At 37.5% G+C, this 19,395-nt stretch overlaps 1 protein-coding gene across 1 annotated transcript in view; it reads right to left on the minus strand.

Annotated features, from left to right (window-relative positions):
• Window positions 1-4,015: 4,015 nt before the first annotated feature.
• Window positions 4,016-19,395, minus strand: part of SEC63 (SEC63 homolog, protein translocation regulator) — a 34,389-nt gene continuing 19,009 nt past the window's right edge. The window contains exons 11-21 of the mRNA XM_081941653.1: window positions 19,287-19,379; window positions 18,312-18,466; window positions 16,755-16,902; window positions 14,470-14,552; window positions 13,258-13,317; window positions 12,401-12,571; window positions 11,138-11,293; window positions 10,601-10,702; window positions 8,752-8,850; window positions 6,942-7,046; window positions 4,016-5,329 (exon numbers count right to left, since the gene is read on the minus strand). Coding sequence (XP_081797779.1) covers window positions 5,189-5,329; window positions 6,942-7,046; window positions 8,752-8,850; window positions 10,601-10,702; window positions 11,138-11,293; window positions 12,401-12,571; window positions 13,258-13,317; window positions 14,470-14,552; window positions 16,755-16,902; window positions 18,312-18,466; window positions 19,287-19,379 — 1,313 coding nt within the window. The 3' untranslated portion in view covers window positions 4,016-5,188. The remainder of the gene's footprint in view (window positions 5,330-6,941; window positions 7,047-8,751; window positions 8,851-10,600; window positions 10,703-11,137; window positions 11,294-12,400; window positions 12,572-13,257; window positions 13,318-14,469; window positions 14,553-16,754; window positions 16,903-18,311; window positions 18,467-19,286; window positions 19,380-19,395) is intronic.

Raw genomic sequence — 19,395 nt, forward strand, 5'->3', positions numbered from 1 at the left:
TTCCATTTAACCAGACTGGGCCACAGCAACGCGTGGCCGGGTACAGCTTTTTTTTTTTTTTTTAATGGAAATGCTATTAGAAAGATAGTGGATAGTAGGTTATTTTTGCTTTAGTTGTTTGTTTGTTTGTTTGTTTGCCAAAGAAGGAAAAATGTTTTGTAAAAAGCATGCTTCTTCACCCTTATTTGGGAGTTATGTCAGGAAAATATAAAATTAAGTTCCACACCCTGAAAATAGTTCACTTAAATGTGTGCATGGTATGATATGAACAGAAGAATTCAAGAAGAAATTGGGGATGAATGCGCATGGATTGAATTCAGTGGTGGGATTCAAAAAAATTTACTACCAGTTCTGTGGCTTAGTGGGCGTGGCAGGGGAAGGATACTGCCAAATCTCTATTCCTTCCCCACTCCAGGGGAAGGTTACAGCAAAATCCCCATTCCCTCCCAATCAGCTGGGACTCGGGGGAGAGAGAATAGATGGGGGCGGGCCAGTCAGAGGTGGTATTTACCGGTTCTCCGAACTACTCAAAATTTCCGCTACCGGTTCTCCAGAACTGGTCAGAACCTGCTGAATACCACTTCTGATTAGATTGAATGTACTAAAGAAGTTATCTCTTATACATAGAATAAATCATGACTGAATTATAAAACAAATATAGAAACTGAGAATGAACAGGTTGAAGGGAAAAAAGATGATGAACAGATTGTGGTTAGAAGACAAGATCTATAAAATGGTGAAATTAAAGAACAAAAAAATGATGTTCGAATCAGTGTATGGCTCTGGTGGATATAATGGCTGTTTGTATAGCAGAAAGATAGGAAGAGATTTTTAACATAAATATATTTATATTTATTTCTCTTTTCTCTCCTATTTCCTTCATTTTTTGTTGCTTACTATCTAATCTTTTTTTTTTTTTACATAAAGCTTCTGACTTGAAATAGAATAACATAATGGATATGCACATATGATGCATACATTTACTTTTCCATTTTTAAACATGTTGTCTGAAATAATTCCAGTTATATGTTTTGAATAGTGTATATAAGAGACAGATCATTGTCAGTAGGAGTTTTGATTTTTTTTTAAAGGTTAGTACTAGACACAAGAGGGTTTATTTTTAACTATATGGGTGAAGTTTAAAATTATGTATTTTAAACTGCTTTTTTCATTGCTTTATTGTTGTGACAAGACAGGATGTAAAGATTTTTAAAGAAACAAGATTTCTTCCCTGATTATAAAACTGGCTTTGGTAGAATCTGCTAAATTTATCTGAAGCAACACAATGATGCATAGTCATAGACCTGAATGTCTTTCGGGTTTCTTCTTTTAGCAAATTACATTTTTGTTGTGATTACGGTATATATATTATCCAGTTGTCTCCCCCTTCTGGAAAGGAAGGTGACATTACAATAAAAACTTTTTTTTTTAAAAAAAGGTCAGCAAGTCGAAAAGTAGCACGTTAACAAGATTGGCCACCCCTATCCCAATCCTTAATTTTAGGATGGATCAAGTGAAGGAATCCATATGAGCAGGGCATCAAGCGTCTTATAATGTATACTGGAGAGGAAGTTGCAGCAGGGATTTCAGGAGAAAAAATTACAACCACTACATTGCCAGTGGAAAAGATGTCAAGAGGTGGAGATCATCCAGAAAGGACCTGAAATATATATATATATATATGTCCAATTAAGCCCTTTATATTTATTTCTTTTTCCTTTCCTATTTCCTGCCTTTCATGCATGATACGTATCTCTCTTAACATCTTTCCAAATTGGGTAAACATATTTTTTTTAAAAAATCTAGCCATTATTGCTTGATACAAAGCCCCTCCAAATGTACCGGAACACATGCAGGCTAGCAGAGAGTTAAAACAATCTTCTGCTTCCTAGAAGTTACATTCTGTGGCAAAACTTGCTTTATCGTGGTATAATATGGGAAATGATCTTGAAATAAAATAGCTGAAACAAAACCTTGACATGAAAAAGTACTAAGAACAACCTTGTTAGATCTGATTTTGGAAAAAGTCCATTGAGTTTCCAAGATACAGCATGCGTTCCATGGTTGTCAACTAGATACTCATAAGGCAGGGCACCAAGCAAGATGAGTGAGTACAGTTACAGCATGTTTTACAACTATTCTGAATGTTGTTTCCTGGATTTATTATGGCCCTTGACTCTTCTGGTTCTCATTTACTACACGTGTAGTCTACATAGCTTTTAGAGGGACAATGTACAGCATTGTAGAGAACCTACTATAGGCGACACAGTAAACGTTACAATTTTAAAAAAAATTTCCTAACGCTTAGAGCAGGGGTAGTAAGCCTTTTTATACCTCCCGCCCACTTTTGTATCTCTGTTAGTAGTAAAATTTTCTAACCGCCCACCGGTTCCACAGTAATGGTGATTTATAAAGTAGAGAAGTAACTTTACTTTATAAAATTTATAAAGCAGAGTTACAGCAAACCCCTACCGCCTAACATGAAAGCTGGAACGCCCACTAGTGGGTGGTAGGGACCAGGTTGACTACCACTGGCTTAGAGAAAGTGCTTTATTTAGCTTTAGTAAAGGCACATAAAGAGAAATATTTCATATCAAGCACATGCTGCGCAAAATCCCCCTTATGCACTTTTTAAATATACTCTTTAATCTGCCAGGTGCTCCAGCCAAGACACCTAATGGGGCTGCTATAGTCCTACCAAATATTTTCCAGAATTTCCCTTTTTTATGCCAGATGAGGGGAAAATAAGAGATTAAAGTGTTTTGAGGTTTCACTTTACAAAAATGTTTTTTTCTAGCTCTTAATGTCAGAACCTGAACATATCCTTTTTCATTCTTTATTGAGAAAATATGCTATTAAAAAGAATCTTTGCCTTCTAACTCAAACTCCTGCTTGGAAGAGCCTGGCGAATGTTCAGTAAGACAGTTCCAGCTCGCTATTTATCATGATACTTTAAAGGAAAAATATAAAGATCAGTAAGTCAGAACTCATTAATGTGGCAAAAGCTGTAAATTCAAATTGTTCCTGTTTCAAGTGAGATACAGATCATCTCTTGCCTAAAGTTAAAAAAGGTACCCAGGTTTATGATTCACTACATCATAGTAACAAAAATAGTATATCCGTGTGTTTGTGTCTGTGTGTCTGTAATGTGTGTGTGTATGTGTGCATGTGTATGTATATGTATAGTATATGTATGTCTGTGTGTCTGTATACACACACACACACACACACACACACACACACACACTCCTGATGTTCTCCCCCCTCCATATTTCTTAGCAACAAGCCAGTGTTGTTTAATGACTTGAATCACAGCAGCACCTATGGCTTATCTTAAAAACATATGCAGTGTTTGTCAAACATGGCTAATAGATAATTGTGAGACCGTTAATAAAAAAATAAACAGGGCTATGGGGTGAAATAAAAAGAAAAACTTGAAGAAAACCATAGCAAATCATTTCCCTTCTGCTTCCCAGAAAACATCATGAGTGTACCTTTGTAGATGTCAGGAATCAAATTTGACTTGAGGGAAATTTCATCTTTTGGGCTATTCTAGGCTTTAGATACAATAAATAATTTACTACTCGAACTATATTGGAAAACATTTTGTTGGCAGCACTGTTTTCAAAATGAAATTATTTTCATATTATAGTTGATATTATGTTTGCGGTGAGCTGAAAAAGCAAAACATTGCCTCTCTTATGACAGATCTTTCTGTACAATACTTGAATGTTACATAATTGTAATGTGGATGGCAGCTATTTTATTACAATCTGTTTTAAACTCCAAACTTACCATGCCAACAGTTGCTTTTCTTAATAAAACATTTTCACATGAAGGATGTTTTTAAATTTTATTTGCAACTACTGCAATTACAAAGAGAAATATCCATGTAAGTTTGCATTGAAAGTGACAGTCTATTATTTCATAAACAGGGTCACAAACAAAGGAGCAGCTCATTTGGCCTGTGGGTGGTTTCTCTTCTATGAAAATCTTCCTGCATGACCAATTATTATTATTTTTTGGTCAAGGATTTTACAGTATTTTAGTTCTTTAACATTTAACTATAAAAAATCTCTCTACATGATTGACATCTGAATGTATTTCTACAGTTTCTAACCACATCAATAATCGTATTTATTACATGGGAAGAAACAGTAGAATTTATTGCAAGATTTTGCTTCTCCTTCACAGAAACCTTGTGATCTATATTTAATCAAAACCAACTGTGTTGGGAATATAATCCACATTAATATCCTCAGTAGAGAGGAAAAATGAACTATTACAAGGTATACTTTTATCAAATTTAATCCAGTTTATTTTGAATGGTTCTGAATAAATACAAAAAACATATCTTGGTGTGTCTGATTTAAAAGGCTTCTGACAAAATAAAGTAGACTGAAAGCCAAGAATTGTAGATTTGATATCTTTATATTTAGAAAAGGATATTGCCACTGCTTGGTATAACATATGGTCCCCAAACTCTTAATATGCATACAGGTTTATCAAAAGAAATACTGTATGATTTTCTAGATAGTAGGTGCTTAGACATATTTGTAGCCAGTGAGAAATATAGATTTATAACCTGCATGAGAATTAGGGGCAAGGACTCCCCTCCATTAAAGGCAGATTTTAAGTTTCAAAAAATAAGCTTGTGTGTGTGACAATATGGAATGTACCCTTCGTCCAAAGCAAACAAAATAGACTGAAAGCTATAAGCAACCTTAGTTCAATGTTCTTAACATCACTGAAAAAGATCTCGCAGATTTTCCCAAAGTAGAAACTCAAGTGGATGTTAATTTCAACAGAACTTTGTAAAACAAATTGCCTAATACGAAATGTTGGTTTAATGATTGCTTCCATTTAATAATAGCATCTGTTACTATATTGGACCAAAAAGTTGATCAAACAATGTAGCCCACACTTCTGGACATTTAGAATAAAAAAGCTTTTATTTTCAGTTGGAATAAATGCATCCTATACTTAAAAGGCTGTGAAGAGCCTTAAGCATCTTCCAGTTTATATACCCAACTGACTGACAGACCTCCACTGGGAAATTACATGAAGTATTCATAATTGGTAAAAAGAAACTTGAAAAAAATCTTCAGTTCATCTGCACTGTTTTTATCTTTTCCCAGGTCACGGTTGTAGAGATATCCCGTATCACACAGTTCATTCGTCATACTATTTAGTCATCATCTTCTTCCTCTTCTTCTTCCTCAAAACTGTCTTCAAAACCTTCACTGTCTTCTTGGTCTTCATCTCCCTCTATTGCTGTATCCCACTGTGGATGATTTTCTGGCACAGGTTTTGCTTCATGAACTTCCAGCTGCAGAGAGTTCAAGTGATTGGAGAAGGGAGGCGAAGCAGGAAGGGGAAAAACAGAATGTAAATGTTATCATTTGGGGGAAGTTATTAAAGTTTCTCTGCATAATATTACAGATTAATTCAAGAGCACTCTAAGGTAAGGAGTAAACCATAAAATATTTTGCATATATAATAAGTAGTTAAGCAAGTTGTTCTCCATCTTCTGCCAAGATTCTGTAGTAATCATTTTTTTTAAAAAAAAATCAGGTATACCTTTTATATTTATGGGTCAAAATACTCAAAAAAAATGTATTGTCCCTCAGGAGATCATTATTTAATGTGGGTACCTATTTCTAAAGCAGAGCTGCTCAATGTCACAAAAGACTTTTCTCAGACGAGAAGTCTTGAAAGATTTAGCTACAAGTATTCCTCTACTTACGACCACAATCGGGACTAGAATTTCCATTGTTAAGCAATGTTAAGCGGTTATTGAATGAGTCACACCGCATTTTATGACCTTTTGGCCATGGACATTAAGGGAATCGCTGAAGCCATTAAGTGAGCCATGCAGTCGTTAAGGGAATCTGATTTCCCCAATTGACTCTGCTTGTGGGAAATCTCTTGGGAAGGCCACCAACAGAGATCACATGACCTGGGACACTGCAGCTATTAATACTGCAGGTATTAATATGCTCTATTTCTGATCACATGACCCCCATAGGAATGCTGCAATGGTCATAAGGGTGAGGACCAATCATAAATATTTTTTTCAGTAACATTGTGACTTCAGTTGTCAAATTAATGGTTGCAAACTGAGGATTGCAGATATTTTGTCTTATTCCAGCCACCTTTATTATCAAACAGGAATTCAATGCTGTGTGGGTGTACACTGCAGATGACTTACATTGCTGATATTATATTGCCGATCCCTGCCTCACAAATTAAGATTTTTCAGTTTCTGCTCTTAAGTTTAATTTTTTTCCCAATCAAAATATTCAAATAAACTCAGCATTATTGCCCTCTACGTTCAACATGGAATTATGGTCATAAGCCATGCCATTTAAGTCATTGTTAAGCAAATGTCACAGTTGCTAAGTGAAAATCACAGTCAAATTAAAATCAGTTAAGTAGGGTTTTTTGCACCAGAAACGGGAAGTAAAACGCCAGTTTCTGGCCAAAACCCACACTGTAAATGGCCTGTTCTGACTCCAAAGCCAGCCAGAACAGTTGGTTGCCAAGCACCCAAAATGCAATTATGTGATCACAGGGTAGGGGAGTGTCAGAAGTTGAAAACTGGGCCATATGTAGCTTTGGGAAGGTTCATCATAACTTCATACTGTCATTAAGCAACCAATCATAAATTGAGGACTACCTGTACAGCAGGGGTGTCCAAACTTGAGAACTTTAAGACTTGTGGACTTCAACTCCCAGAATTCCCCAGCCAGCCATGCTGGCTGGGGAATTCTGGGAATTGAAGTCTACAAGTCTTAAAGTTCTCAAGTTTGGACACCCCTGCTGTACAGGATAACTTGTAGGTATAAGAGGGTCAAGGCCAGTGCAGTTGTTAGTATACAGCAACCCTAAACTTGTAGAATTCTCTCCAATTGTCAAACTCATCTGTGTGAGAAACCTACCTTTAATGGTTTAATCTGGTCCAAGCCCATGTAGGAATCCGATCTTAAATAAACGGTATATTGGTAGTTTCCAGGTTTACCCGGTGCAGGAAATTTTAGTTCTACCTAGAAACACATATAATCACTCAGCTCAAGTTATAAAAGCAGAACAATGAAAAGACTTCAGTAAAACGAACAGCATACAACTTTAGAAAGTGCTAGGCTTCAATCTTTCTAGTGCTGAATTGATTATGTTCAATGAGCTTATGTACTGTGGTTTAACGATCCGCTTTTTGAAACTTAGTGAGAACTGAGGAAAAATCTTTTTATGGCCAAAAAAAAAAGTTTGAAAAAAATTACTGACAGCACTGAATATCAAATGTGCTATATCTGTATAGTTGTTCTCCAATTACAACAAATTCCCAAGTGATCTGTTAGTATAAAATACTTCATTTCTCAGTGCTCCTCATCAAACACTTTCACATTACACAATGTTAAATTAGGCTTTTCTTGTGTAGCAGCTAAAGCCTGCAGAAGGAAAAAAGTCTTCCTTAGAATAACTCTCTAATTTCTCTGTCAGTACTGGCTAAGCAGGTTAAGCTGAATGAGAAGCTATGAGTCAAGTAGGGTCTAGACTCTAGGAAAAACAGAAGCTGAGACAATAATTGAGAGCCAGAGAAGGAATGGGACAGCGATGGCGAACCTTTTTTGGCTCGCGTGCCAGTAGTGGGGGGAGCGCAGGGGGGTCGTGTGCGGGCGTGCCGCACCAATAATGCAATGTGCGACCCCCCAAGTGCGCATGCGCGCACAACAGGCACGAGCCCCCCATTTTTACATGCTTTTTTCACCCTCCCCAGGCTCCAGAGGCTTTATAGGAGCCTGGGGAAGGCGAAAAGAGCCTCCCCCGCCCCACCGGAGGCCCTCCGGATGCTTCAGGGACCGTCCAGAGGCTTCCCTGAAGCCTTCGGAACGCTTAAAATGACCCTCCGAGCAAACCGGAAGTGACTTCCGGTTTGCTCGGAGGGTCATTTTGAGCGCTCCGAAGGCTTCAGGGACTGTCCGGATGGTCATAGGTTCGGTGCCATAGGTTCGCCATCACTGGAATAGGAGATAAATGGGGACAACAGGCCATACAACACATAGCTCCATATTTTCGGAGTATAAGACGCACCGGAGTATAAGGCGTACCAGAGTATGAGACACACCAAGATTTTGAAGAGGCAAATTTTTTAAAAAAGTTTTTACACTCTGCAGACTTCCCCAAAACGGCCTGTTTTTCACGAAAAAGCCCCCCCACTTTTTTTTAAAGGGCATGAATAGCCTTTAGGAGGCTTATAGAGTGTTCCCGGGGGCTGGGGGGGCAAAATTGAGGAAAAAATGGTCCCTTTTTCACTCATTTCTGCCCTCTCCAGCCCCCAGGAGCACTCTGTAAGCCTCCTAAAGGCTATACACGGCCATGTTGGTGACATGGGCAGGGTTTCTGGAGGCAAAAAATGCTGTATTCAATGTATAAGACGCAACCAGATTTTCAGCCTCTTTTCTGAGGGAAAAAGGTGTGTCTTATGCTCTGAAAAATACGGTAAGATATTAGATTGTGCAGAAATGGATAGACTTACATTGAAAATCAAACAGAAAGAAGACACCAAATATTATCAAACGGGGAATTTATTTTACCAACGGTTGGGGAAAAGGGGTGGAGAGTAAGAAGGGAATTTTGTATTGTTAAGCAATTTAAATACCTGAACAACACGATGTTTATTAAGCACTAAGAAATGTAATAGAAAACTAATAAAAATTATTTTTTTAAAAAGAAATAAATGAAATACTTCACCTCTTCTTGGTCTTTTAATGTACACACGTGATATGGCATTGATATTAGTGTTTGTTCCTTCCTATCTGCTATATATAGCCACCACCACTCCTGTTTTTCCTATTCAGGAGAGGGAAGAAAGAGACATCAGAGATCACAATCCTCATCTGATTCATCAACAAAATCTGTAACTGAAGTTTTGGAATAAAAACTGTAAGTTGGCTCATTCCAAGACAAACAGTCAAATTAGGTTCTGTTAGCTTGTTACTCCACCTCATACAAGGCAAACTTTGGCCAAAGAATCAAAGACTTCTCTTTTGACAATTTTTAAGCACACATTACTCTTTGGCGGGGAGGGGGGGGGACAGTTGAAATCATAGGATGTGAGCATTGGGATATGCCCTTGGCATTATCCAGTTCAAATCTCTACTTAGTGCAAGATTCTGTTATTGTGGAATGCTGAATACATCTTGGGGGGGAAAATGGAATGGAAGTGAAGACAATTGCCAGGCTTGAGCCACATTCTGGATTAGAACACAGAATCTGACATCCTAACTAGATGTGCTGATGTTAAGAAATGAAAATGTACTGCAATGTTTTCTCGTAGGGTCCTAGTTGTTTTGTTTCTATTTTGTCTGAAGCAAAACTCAACAAGGCAACATCAACTTCCAGGAGTCAATGAAATAGGCTGAGTGGAATGATTAGTCATAATTTTGAGAAAAAGCACAACATGGTTCCAAGTATCAGACATGTGACCCGATATCGACAGAAACTGCATTACAAAAAAAAAAACTTTTCTTGGTGAAGGTACCAATTGTATTACAAAAGTAGAACTTTAAACATCAAAGCATATGTTGGGTTAAACTGGATCTGCACCCATCAAGTAGGCAATGTTCTTAGGGCACTAAATGGAGTCATGCTAGGGCAGGGGTGTCCAAACTTGGGAACTTTAAGACTTGTGGACTTCAACTCCCAGAATTCCCCAGCCAGCCATGTGGCTGGGGAATTCTGGGAGTTGAAGTCCACAAGTCTTAAAGTTCCCAAGTTTGGACACCCCTGTGCTAGGGAATCAATATGCACATGAGACAAGTAGAACATTAGAACAATCTTCATCATTTTAGTGACTGATTAAATAAAAATTCATCTAATTTATCTAAATATTGAATCTAAAAGGAAGATACAGGAAATCAGAAATCCAGCCTTATTAACTCACAATGTGAATGGTCTACCAACCCCTGCACACAGCCTATTCACTGTGACTTTACAACTATAGATAAAGAAACCAGGAAGGAATAGGCACTGCACAAGATTCAAAAAAAATCATCCAAAATAGCAAGACTATAGCAGTTTATGCAATCATTATTTCTTCAAAAATAGCCATATATTTAGGTTCACATTTTATAACAAATTCTCCTTCAGTATTTAGATGAGAACAGAGGAACAACAAGAGATGAACTATGCGGATTATTTACATGATCACAAACTAGGGTGAATTGTTAGAATCTAGTTTAATATTCTGCCAAAAACACAAAATAGAATACTAAAAGAATAACAAAGCAACATTAAATGATGGAAAATTTGACAGATTATAGCTTCCTCTTTAATCTTAACAAAATATACCGGGTATGCTCTCAGTATAATGTTCTTCCACATTCTAGTGAATATGGAAATGCATAAAACAGTATAGCTGTGTATAAGAACAGCCATAGGTTTTGCACAATTCCAAGCACTGTGCTAGTTATGACTCAAAATCTACCATGCTTTTCAGAAGGTATTACTGAGAAATTAAATGTTTACGGCTCAAATAGAAACTGTTCTGAAAATTTGTATTCACTTCATCTCAAGCTTATTTAGCTATCTTTTTGCTGACCTCAGGAAAGTAGAGAGAGTAAACAGCATGAGTTATTTTTGACTTGGTTTCCAAGAGTGCCCGTTCTTTTCGCTGTATACTCTGTTGTAATTCTTGCCACTCCTAGTAGAAAAAGAAAAGTATTCTGTTTATTTGTGTCTTCCTTAAGACAATAACTTTTCTGCAGATTGAGAAAAGTATGTAAATTAAAATAGGAATGCAATGCATTTGTATCTTAATAATAATTTGGAAAAGAACTACAAATTTTAAAATGCATTTTAACAATTTCATTGTATGAATGAAATTTGGATTTCATGAATGAAATTACTATATTAGGGCAGTAGTAGACATGCTACAGAGAAACAGGAAGCTCATATACTTCACAAAGACTTTCCAATTCTGTGTTTTACCTAATTTTATTAACTACAAAATAGTTTATCCCCTCCCTTTATCCCCACTGAATGGAGTGATGAGAATGACTTATCATAGGAAAGATTGTGGGTTAGATTAAATGACTATCCTGGTATTTCTCCAACAGGTAATAAAAAGAAATCTTACAGCTTCATCATCCTTGCTTTGCTTTTCATCTGGTTCTCTGTCAGAGTCTCGGTCACTGCCATCATCTTTCTCACTTAGTGATTCCCGATTGGTGTCATCTTCTTCAGATTCACTTCCTTTATCAGAAACATCGTAATCATCATCCTTGACAATTTCCTAAATTTAAAAAGGGTAAGTTTTTTACATTCAGATATGTTCACAGCACTAATTTATCACAGGCGGCAAATTGTAGCCAATGTTGACTGATCAATTATAAAAGCTAAGCAAGATCAAACCTGATTAGTCCTAGAATGCAGATACAAATGACAACCCAGAAGAAGCCAGTGTCAAACTACCTCCATGTTCTTTTCCAAGCAACAATACAGATGTGTCTACGTAATCACTGAGAGTTGAACTTGAATCAAAGGATCCTTTGCCTTTGATCTATTAGATCAGTGTCAAATTTAAGACACAGGGGCCAGATTAGCCCACAGGGTGCTTAGATGTGGCCAACAGGGGTGCCCTGGAAACAGCGAAGGACCGGCCACCAGTGCCTCTGCCAGTGAAAACGGAGCTCAGGAGGACTGCATACAGTTGCAGGAGGCCATCACAGCCAAAAATGGAGCTCGGAAGGACCACGGGTGGCATTCCCAAGCTCCATTTTCGCTGGCAAAAGATTACAGGTGGCTGTCACAGTCGAAAATGGAGCTCAGGACCAGCACAGGCGCCCCCGACACAAGTGATGTCGAGCTGCCATGCCCACCCTGCTACACCCACTCGACGCGGTCCTCAAGGAAATTGAGTTTGACTCTCTTGTATTAGATTATTTCAACTCACGAATATGTCATCTCTATTAGCCTCCTTTTTAGCTTGCTTTGGGTAATCTCCTATAGCAAAATTTAAGGCATTCTCTAATTTAAAAAAAGTAAAATAAAATAAAAGCAAAGGCATGCTGCCAAATGATACTGTACTTAAAACAGGGAAGGATATGCTACAGCCTTTTGTAAAACATCATAAAGAACCTCTTCCCTTCATTACTTATCAGGATTTCATAATGCTCAGCTACTGTATTCCACAGGCTTCAGTTCACCAATATGAAATTTAGTCAATGAGTTCTAATCACGGAAATCAAATTATTTTGCAGCTTACAATTCACACATAATTTTGCTTGGTATTGTTCTCCATTTTTCATTAAACTACAAACTGGTCCATAGTTTCTCTGAAATTTAAGTACTTCGACACGCCTGAAAATAAAAATCCCAATCCATTTTGATTGACACATACATTCCCAGCAACCCCATTAGCTTGTTTTTGCTTCATCTGCTTTGTTTGTAGCAAAGGAGCAGGAACTGGCTTCTTTTTCACAAGTTTTTTCTTCTTTGATTTGGAAGTCTTCTTTGCTCCTTTGTTCTTCTGTTGCCATCCTTTATTCTTCGATTTATTAAGGTCTCCTTGCTGCAAAGGTAGTAACATTTACAATGGTTACACTTCCGTCCTTGAGCCACCCGAGTGCTTTAAGTATCAGAACAGAAATTAATGCACACCGTTTAATATCAGGCATTGGTGGAGAAAGGCAACTGACCAGGTACCACTAATATGGGCCTCTCTAGAGGGAACAGCTGGCTCAACAGCAGCTGGCTCATAGTTATCACAAGTACAACACCAGCAAAGCCCCACCTGGCTATCATTTCATGTATTTTTAACATACAACTACCTTCTCAACAAAAGCCGCTGAATGTTTACACAAAATTTACATTATAAACCAGGGGTCCCCAACTGACAGGCTACAGACCACTACCAATCCATTGCCCGTTAGGAACCGGTCCGCATAGGTGGAGGTGAGTGGCAGGGAAGCAAGCAAAACCAAAAATATTCCCCCACCCCGGTTAGTAGAAAAATTGTTTTCCACGAAACTGATCCTTGGTGCCAAAAAAGTTGGGGACCACCTATTGTAAGCACAGAAATCAGATTAAATTAACCTTCCAAATAGATTTACCTTCCAAGGATTAAAATGATCGTAAGTTATTTGGCAATCTTGCAATTTAGCAACAGGACTCATTTCAAAGAGGAAACCTCGACGGTTACTAAACAAACTTCAAGGAATTACAACACAACCATCCACACCTATGTTATGAACTTACGCCATCCTCTGCAGGCTGTTCTTCAGCTGAACAGGTTGACTGTTCCTTCTCAAACACTTCCTGAATAAAGGGAGAAATAAATTACCTTAGTCTCTTTGTATCAACATGAAAAACTGATCAATGAAACATTAATAATGAACAGAAAGTGAAACATTGGTTTGTTTTTCTCAAGATGAAGAATCCAGTTATTAATAGAAGGCAATTTCAATCAGTCTAGTCATTAGTGGAAAGACTTTGGGCTCCTGAGATATTGTAAATAACAGTTATTAAAAAACAGATAGACAGAAAGATTATTTCGTTTAAAAAGTCAAGAAGCACAATACTGTATATCCTTCTCATAGTTAACTGCATTTCCAAATAGGCATTAACAGTATCCACTTGCACAAAGTGAAAAGTGAATGTAAAATCCTTTGTTCTAATGCTAAGCAAAAATGTTTGAGAGGTGTGAGTTGTAAGGGAGAGGAGAAAGGCTGTATATCTCTTTTTAATCACAAGTTTCTTTACCTAGCACTGAATTACCTGTTTAGTGCAAGTACTTTTAATTTTTTTCTTGGATACCGAAGGTCTTTCCCCATCCCAAATCACCTTTGATAACACAAGAGCTGCATTTGTGCCCTGTTGAACTATGGCAGATTATCAAACCATAGTTCATGGTTCCATAAAAACTTGACCCAGAAATACTTAGGGGGAACTTTTTAAGAATAGCTAAGGTCTAAATTATTAAGCGCTCTCCAAACTATTTACTGGAAACTTGATTCCAGGATTATTCTATCCGGAAGGACAACCAGGCCACAAATAACATTAGATTCTGTTTTACATTTTAACAGAATCAGATTATATTTGGGGTCTTAGCTGTCCCTATGTGACATAATATATTTGTCCCTTATAATTATTTATATATTTCCAATTCTTGTCCATGGAAACAAAGCTTTAGATTTGGCACAAATCAGATTGAGCTGTTTTCTGAGTCATTAGACTGGAATTTAGAACAAATCCTGTAATCAGTAAGTATGTCTATTTTGAAGCAAAGGGCATGCTTTGAGTCTCCCTTCATATATCACATAAAAAAGCCACAAGTGGGGATTTTGGCATGAACTGAGATCTTAGGGAATTCCACAACCTTATGCAGTTTGCTTCTTAATGCATTCAGGGATATGACTGGATATAGCATAAATAAACCCAAGAACAGTGCGTACCAATATAAATACTTACTGCCATTGTCTGTCTTGTCAAGGTGACCAAAACTGTGACTAGCGATCCTACAGTGATGTTATTACTGTCTTCATCATCCAAAACTGAAATAAAGGTTCCCCAATTATATAGCTTTCTTGTGAATAGGTTTTACTCAACTTTTAAATGCATGACTCAAAAAAGCTAATTTTTTGCAGCTTGAGCTCTCATCTGGATTTTATCCAACCATCTCATTTAATGATAAAACTCAAAGGACCTTAAAGATACATCACAAGCAGCTGCAGATTGAAGGACAAAGGAAGAATGCCAGACTATATAAGAGAGGCTTTTGATAGCTGCTCAAAGACAAATTTGTATGTATTCAATTTCTGCTTCAAAGACTCTGCACAGAATCCTCTTTTTAAAAAAAGTTTAAAATGCATACTTTTGAATAAAGGTGTGTAAAAATGTTCCAGATCTGGACTATATCATATTTGAACCATCTCTGTTTTCAGTCTTGAAATAGTTGCTTTGCACTCGAAACAGTTTTGCATTCAAAATGTGGCGTTTCATACTTGATACATTTTGAATTCAAATTGTTATGTGCACTCCTAGTTTGGAACTAGAGGGCTTTAGATAGCTCAATGTATAATAAAAATAATAATAATAACAGAGGAATCTAAAACTATATTTTTAGTTCTATATCTCCCTGGCTTTGCCTAATGACTGCCAGATACGCAGGACTGCTGCATTGATTATACTTGCCATATAAACTGGCATCAGATTAAAAAATCCAACATATCTGAAGGGAAACAGATTAGGAAAGGCTGGTCTGAATAATGGTCTAGGTTGCAAATGAATAGTAAAATAAGGTAACAATAACCCATTAAATCACATAAATGGAAAGGGCAGCCTGAAGTTAGAGATCACATTGAATTCCTTAATTGAACTTTTTAGAAAACCGAACCTTTAATCTTTAAAAACAAATATTTAAAAAGTAATAGTAAGAGCTTCAATTAAGCAAAGGTAAACAGCGTTAATGGATTAAAGAAAAAGAAAGATGTTCAAACAAAATGTTCCTTTCTTTTAAAAATTATCAAATTTCCTCACAGGAACTCTTTAACAAGTAAAAGGAACGGTATCCTCAAATGATACTGATCAACATCTACAGCTTCATATGTACTTCGCTTTAAAAATGAATTGAATGACTACTGCCCATTTAGATCAACCAAGCCTATTTTAATGGGTACATTTTTTAAAAATAAAATAAAATTTGATGCGTTAATTCTGGGAAACAATGAATCCTTATTTCCTCCCATTAAGGGAGAAAGATGCATTATCAAAACAGGGGTATGCATGCATGCCTGTACATATTCCTCCCCCAATGAGTGTTCAAAAACTCAGACAAGTAAGCAAACACAAGAACAGGAACAGAAAATAAGACCCAGAAAAATGTTTAAGGTTTCTACTTAAAATCTGTGTGAAGCGGTGAATTACTACAAATGCAATATTATGCATGACTAATTTATAATCTATATCAGGCTGGTATTAATTCAGTCTATTCCTGGAAGCAGCTCAGGCAAGAGGTTGTTTACACACCAGCTAGCATTAATTGAATATGGCTGTGTCAAAATTTGTCATGCTTTATATGAGAAACACTTAGTCAGCTGCAGTCTTCCATCACAGTTGCAGTATACAGAATATTTCATTCTGAACCATTTTGAATATGAAATTTCGCAACATTCTCATTTCAAATACAAAACTATTGTCTTAATATCCTTCTAAATCAGGGCTGTCAAACTCGTGGGCCGTGGGCTAAATGTGTTACACGCTGGGCACGCCCACACCTGTTTTATTAAGGGAGGGAAAGTTGCAATATGTCATGTGATGATGCTGTGACGACGCAAGTTTGACACCCCTGTTCTAAATGATTCAAGCCTGAAAGCCATCGGCTAGGAAGCATTTTATACTGAGAATAGCTTTTTCAAGCTTGTAACTCTTCAGCAGTACTTGGGGTAGCCTGTTCAATGGCCAGAGTGGTTTCATATTTGCAAATAGCGCAATTTCAGAAATTCCAACCTTGAAACATTTTTCACAGCCCTTGTCCAGACTTATACATATTAACCTATCAACATGGAAGCTTATTACGCCCTCTTTATTTAACCCTCAAATCTAAGATAGCCAATGCAGACGATCTCAAAATTCCTAAGGGATTAACAGTGTAAATTCACTATTATTATTTATTATTATTTTTATTATTAAATATATAGCAATAATTTGAGTATAGGAATCCTGATCAACTCACTAAGGCAGCACATTCCACCTACCCTGGGGTTTTATATCCATGGTGATATGTGGAAAACTGCCAAGGACAGCCATGACTTCTTCATATTTTTCATCTTCAAGAAAGTGTAGTAAATTGTGACGATCTGATGCTTTCAAACTCACCAAGTCTTGGAGAGATTTAATTTTGTACTGTTTTCATTAAGCAAAACAAAACATACATTTCTAAGTATTAGACATGAATGATCAAGAACATGAGCTGTATCAAACATCAAGTTTGCTTTTACTTTAATTATTACAAAAACATATTGCAAAATATGTTGAATCGCTATATGTAATTCTCTGGAAACGGAGCAATGTTTAATTAATTAAACATAAAGATCAACTGGATAATCGCCGAGATCAAAAGAGAGAGGAGACAGGAAGGTGGGGAATGAATATCGCTTCCTTTTTTCCTATCAACACTCCCGTAGTCAACTCAATTACTAGCCTCAAATTGTCAAACTTCGATCTACTTTATATTCCACCTTTCCATACTCAGAAATGCCACTTGCTAAAATACAGAAAGCTAAGCATCATCAGTTGACAGTAAATTTGCACTATAAAAGTCTGCAGCAGTAAGTAGCATTCTAGCATTCAAAGTCAGGTTAATGTCAATATAGCTGGTGATAGTTTTATCAGAATGAGTGATTAGTAGCTCTGAGACACTTAACAAGTACAGGTAGTCCTAGACCTATGACAGATTGTTTAAGGATGAACTACAAAAAAGCTATTTACAACACCTCAAAGTAATGTCTGTCTCTCTTCTCTCTCTCTTTTCCTTTCTCTCTCTGAGAGAGGGAGGGAGGAGGAGGGAGATAGGGGGAGGGAGGGGGAGGGGAGGGGGAAGGAGTGAGTGAGAGAGAGAGAGAGAGGGAATAAATGAATGAATTGCATTTCAGGCACTTTGCAAGATGGCTCTCGCATTTATGATCAGTTGAAACATTCCAGTCGCATGACAATTTGACATTTTGTTCACCATTTTCCAGCAGAAAATGGCAAAACCTGCCCATTGGATAGGCGGGAATCATTTAACAACCAATTGTTTCACTAAACAACCACTTAATTTAACAACCACATTGATGAATGTCATAAGAACAGTCATAAAATTAAGTCTGCAAACCTGGTGCCTCAACTTACAACCGCAACAACTTGCAACCAAAATTCCAGTCTCTCATTGTGGTCTTAAATGGAGGACTACCTGTAGCTGTTTGCTTTTTGGGGATTTGGACCAAGTTACTGTAGACTTTTTTTTTTACTTTGAAATATAACTCTTTTGACAAAAATTTTATGCATTTGTTTGTTTGCTTGTTTGTTTTTATCCTGACATTTTATTTTATAAGTAACTCAAGGCATTATGCTGAGTGTGTGTGACTGGCCCAAGGTCACACAACTGGCATTCATGCCTATGGTGGGACTAGAACTCATACTCTCCTAGTTTCCCGGCCAGTTCCACAACCATTACACCAAACAATCAAGTGTTTCAAAGAAGAAACATTTTCCAAAATGTGGACAGATCAAATGAGTTCTAAGATGCTATAGATTATCTCAATGTCTTCTACCTTTTTATGATTAGACACCCTTCTGAGATTATCTTCTTCAATATGTGGGAGTTGAAGGAGTGGAGACTTAAACTGCTGAAGCCCTTGGACAGTCATCTGAGAAAGTTTCATGCAGTTTTCCAAAGAAGCCAATGAGGGAGCACGAAATTCTCTTTCTGAGGGAGAAACATAGGGAAATATTTATACTCAGCTGTCAGTATGAATTAGCAATACACAGTACAGGTAGTCCTCAAATTACAATGGTAATCAGTACAAAATTTCCACCACTAAGCAATGCAATCATAAAGCACAATGTCATGTGATCACATTGCTTGTAGTTAAGCAAGGAGTGTACATCAATAAGCCATCACCTCCTTGCAACTTCCTGCCATCTTCCAACAACCAAAGTCAGCGTAGAAGCTGGCAGATAATGAAAAATCCCAGGCAACTCACAAACAAGTCAGCAGAGAAGGGGGGGGGGGGAGACTGCTCCCAAGTGCGTGAGAGTAAGCAAGTAACCAGGACGAGTGTGCAAGTGGCCAAGGAGAGATGGCATACATACAGCAGGGTCCAGAGGAAGGTGTGTGATTGGCCTGGAGGTGCAGCACAAGGGCGAGGTTCAGAGAGAGGGTGTGAGATTGTGTAGGTGTCCGACATGGCTAGGGGAGGCTTACCCAAGCAACTTGTGGCCTTCCTTGCTAGTTTCCCCATTGACTCTGCTTGAAGGAAGGCAGCAGGGAAGATTGCACATCATGATCATATGATGCTGCAACCACTGTATGTGCCAGCCAGTTGCCAAGCACCCACATCAGGCTCAAGTGACTGCAGGAGTGCCAAGACTGACATAATTTCAAGGATAGTCTTAACTATGTACCTTGATGTACCTTGATTCAAAACATGTTGCCCTACAGTGCACCGTTCACCCAGTTAAAAGTTACAGGAAAGAGAATTTTAGTAGTCCAGGGGTAGTATTCTCAAATATATGTCAGGACTTACCTTCCCGGCTACGTGCCATGAGTATTAATTGGCAGATTACATTTACAATTTCTTGAAGCAAGGAAGGGCACTTTTTTAAGATAAACTGTTGATCTGCAAGAAAGGGAAA

This window comes from Natrix helvetica (assembly GCF_964273705.1).
Source record: "Natrix helvetica genome assembly, chromosome: 2".
Taxonomy (NCBI): domain Eukaryota; kingdom Metazoa; phylum Chordata; class Lepidosauria; order Squamata; family Natricidae; genus Natrix; species Natrix helvetica.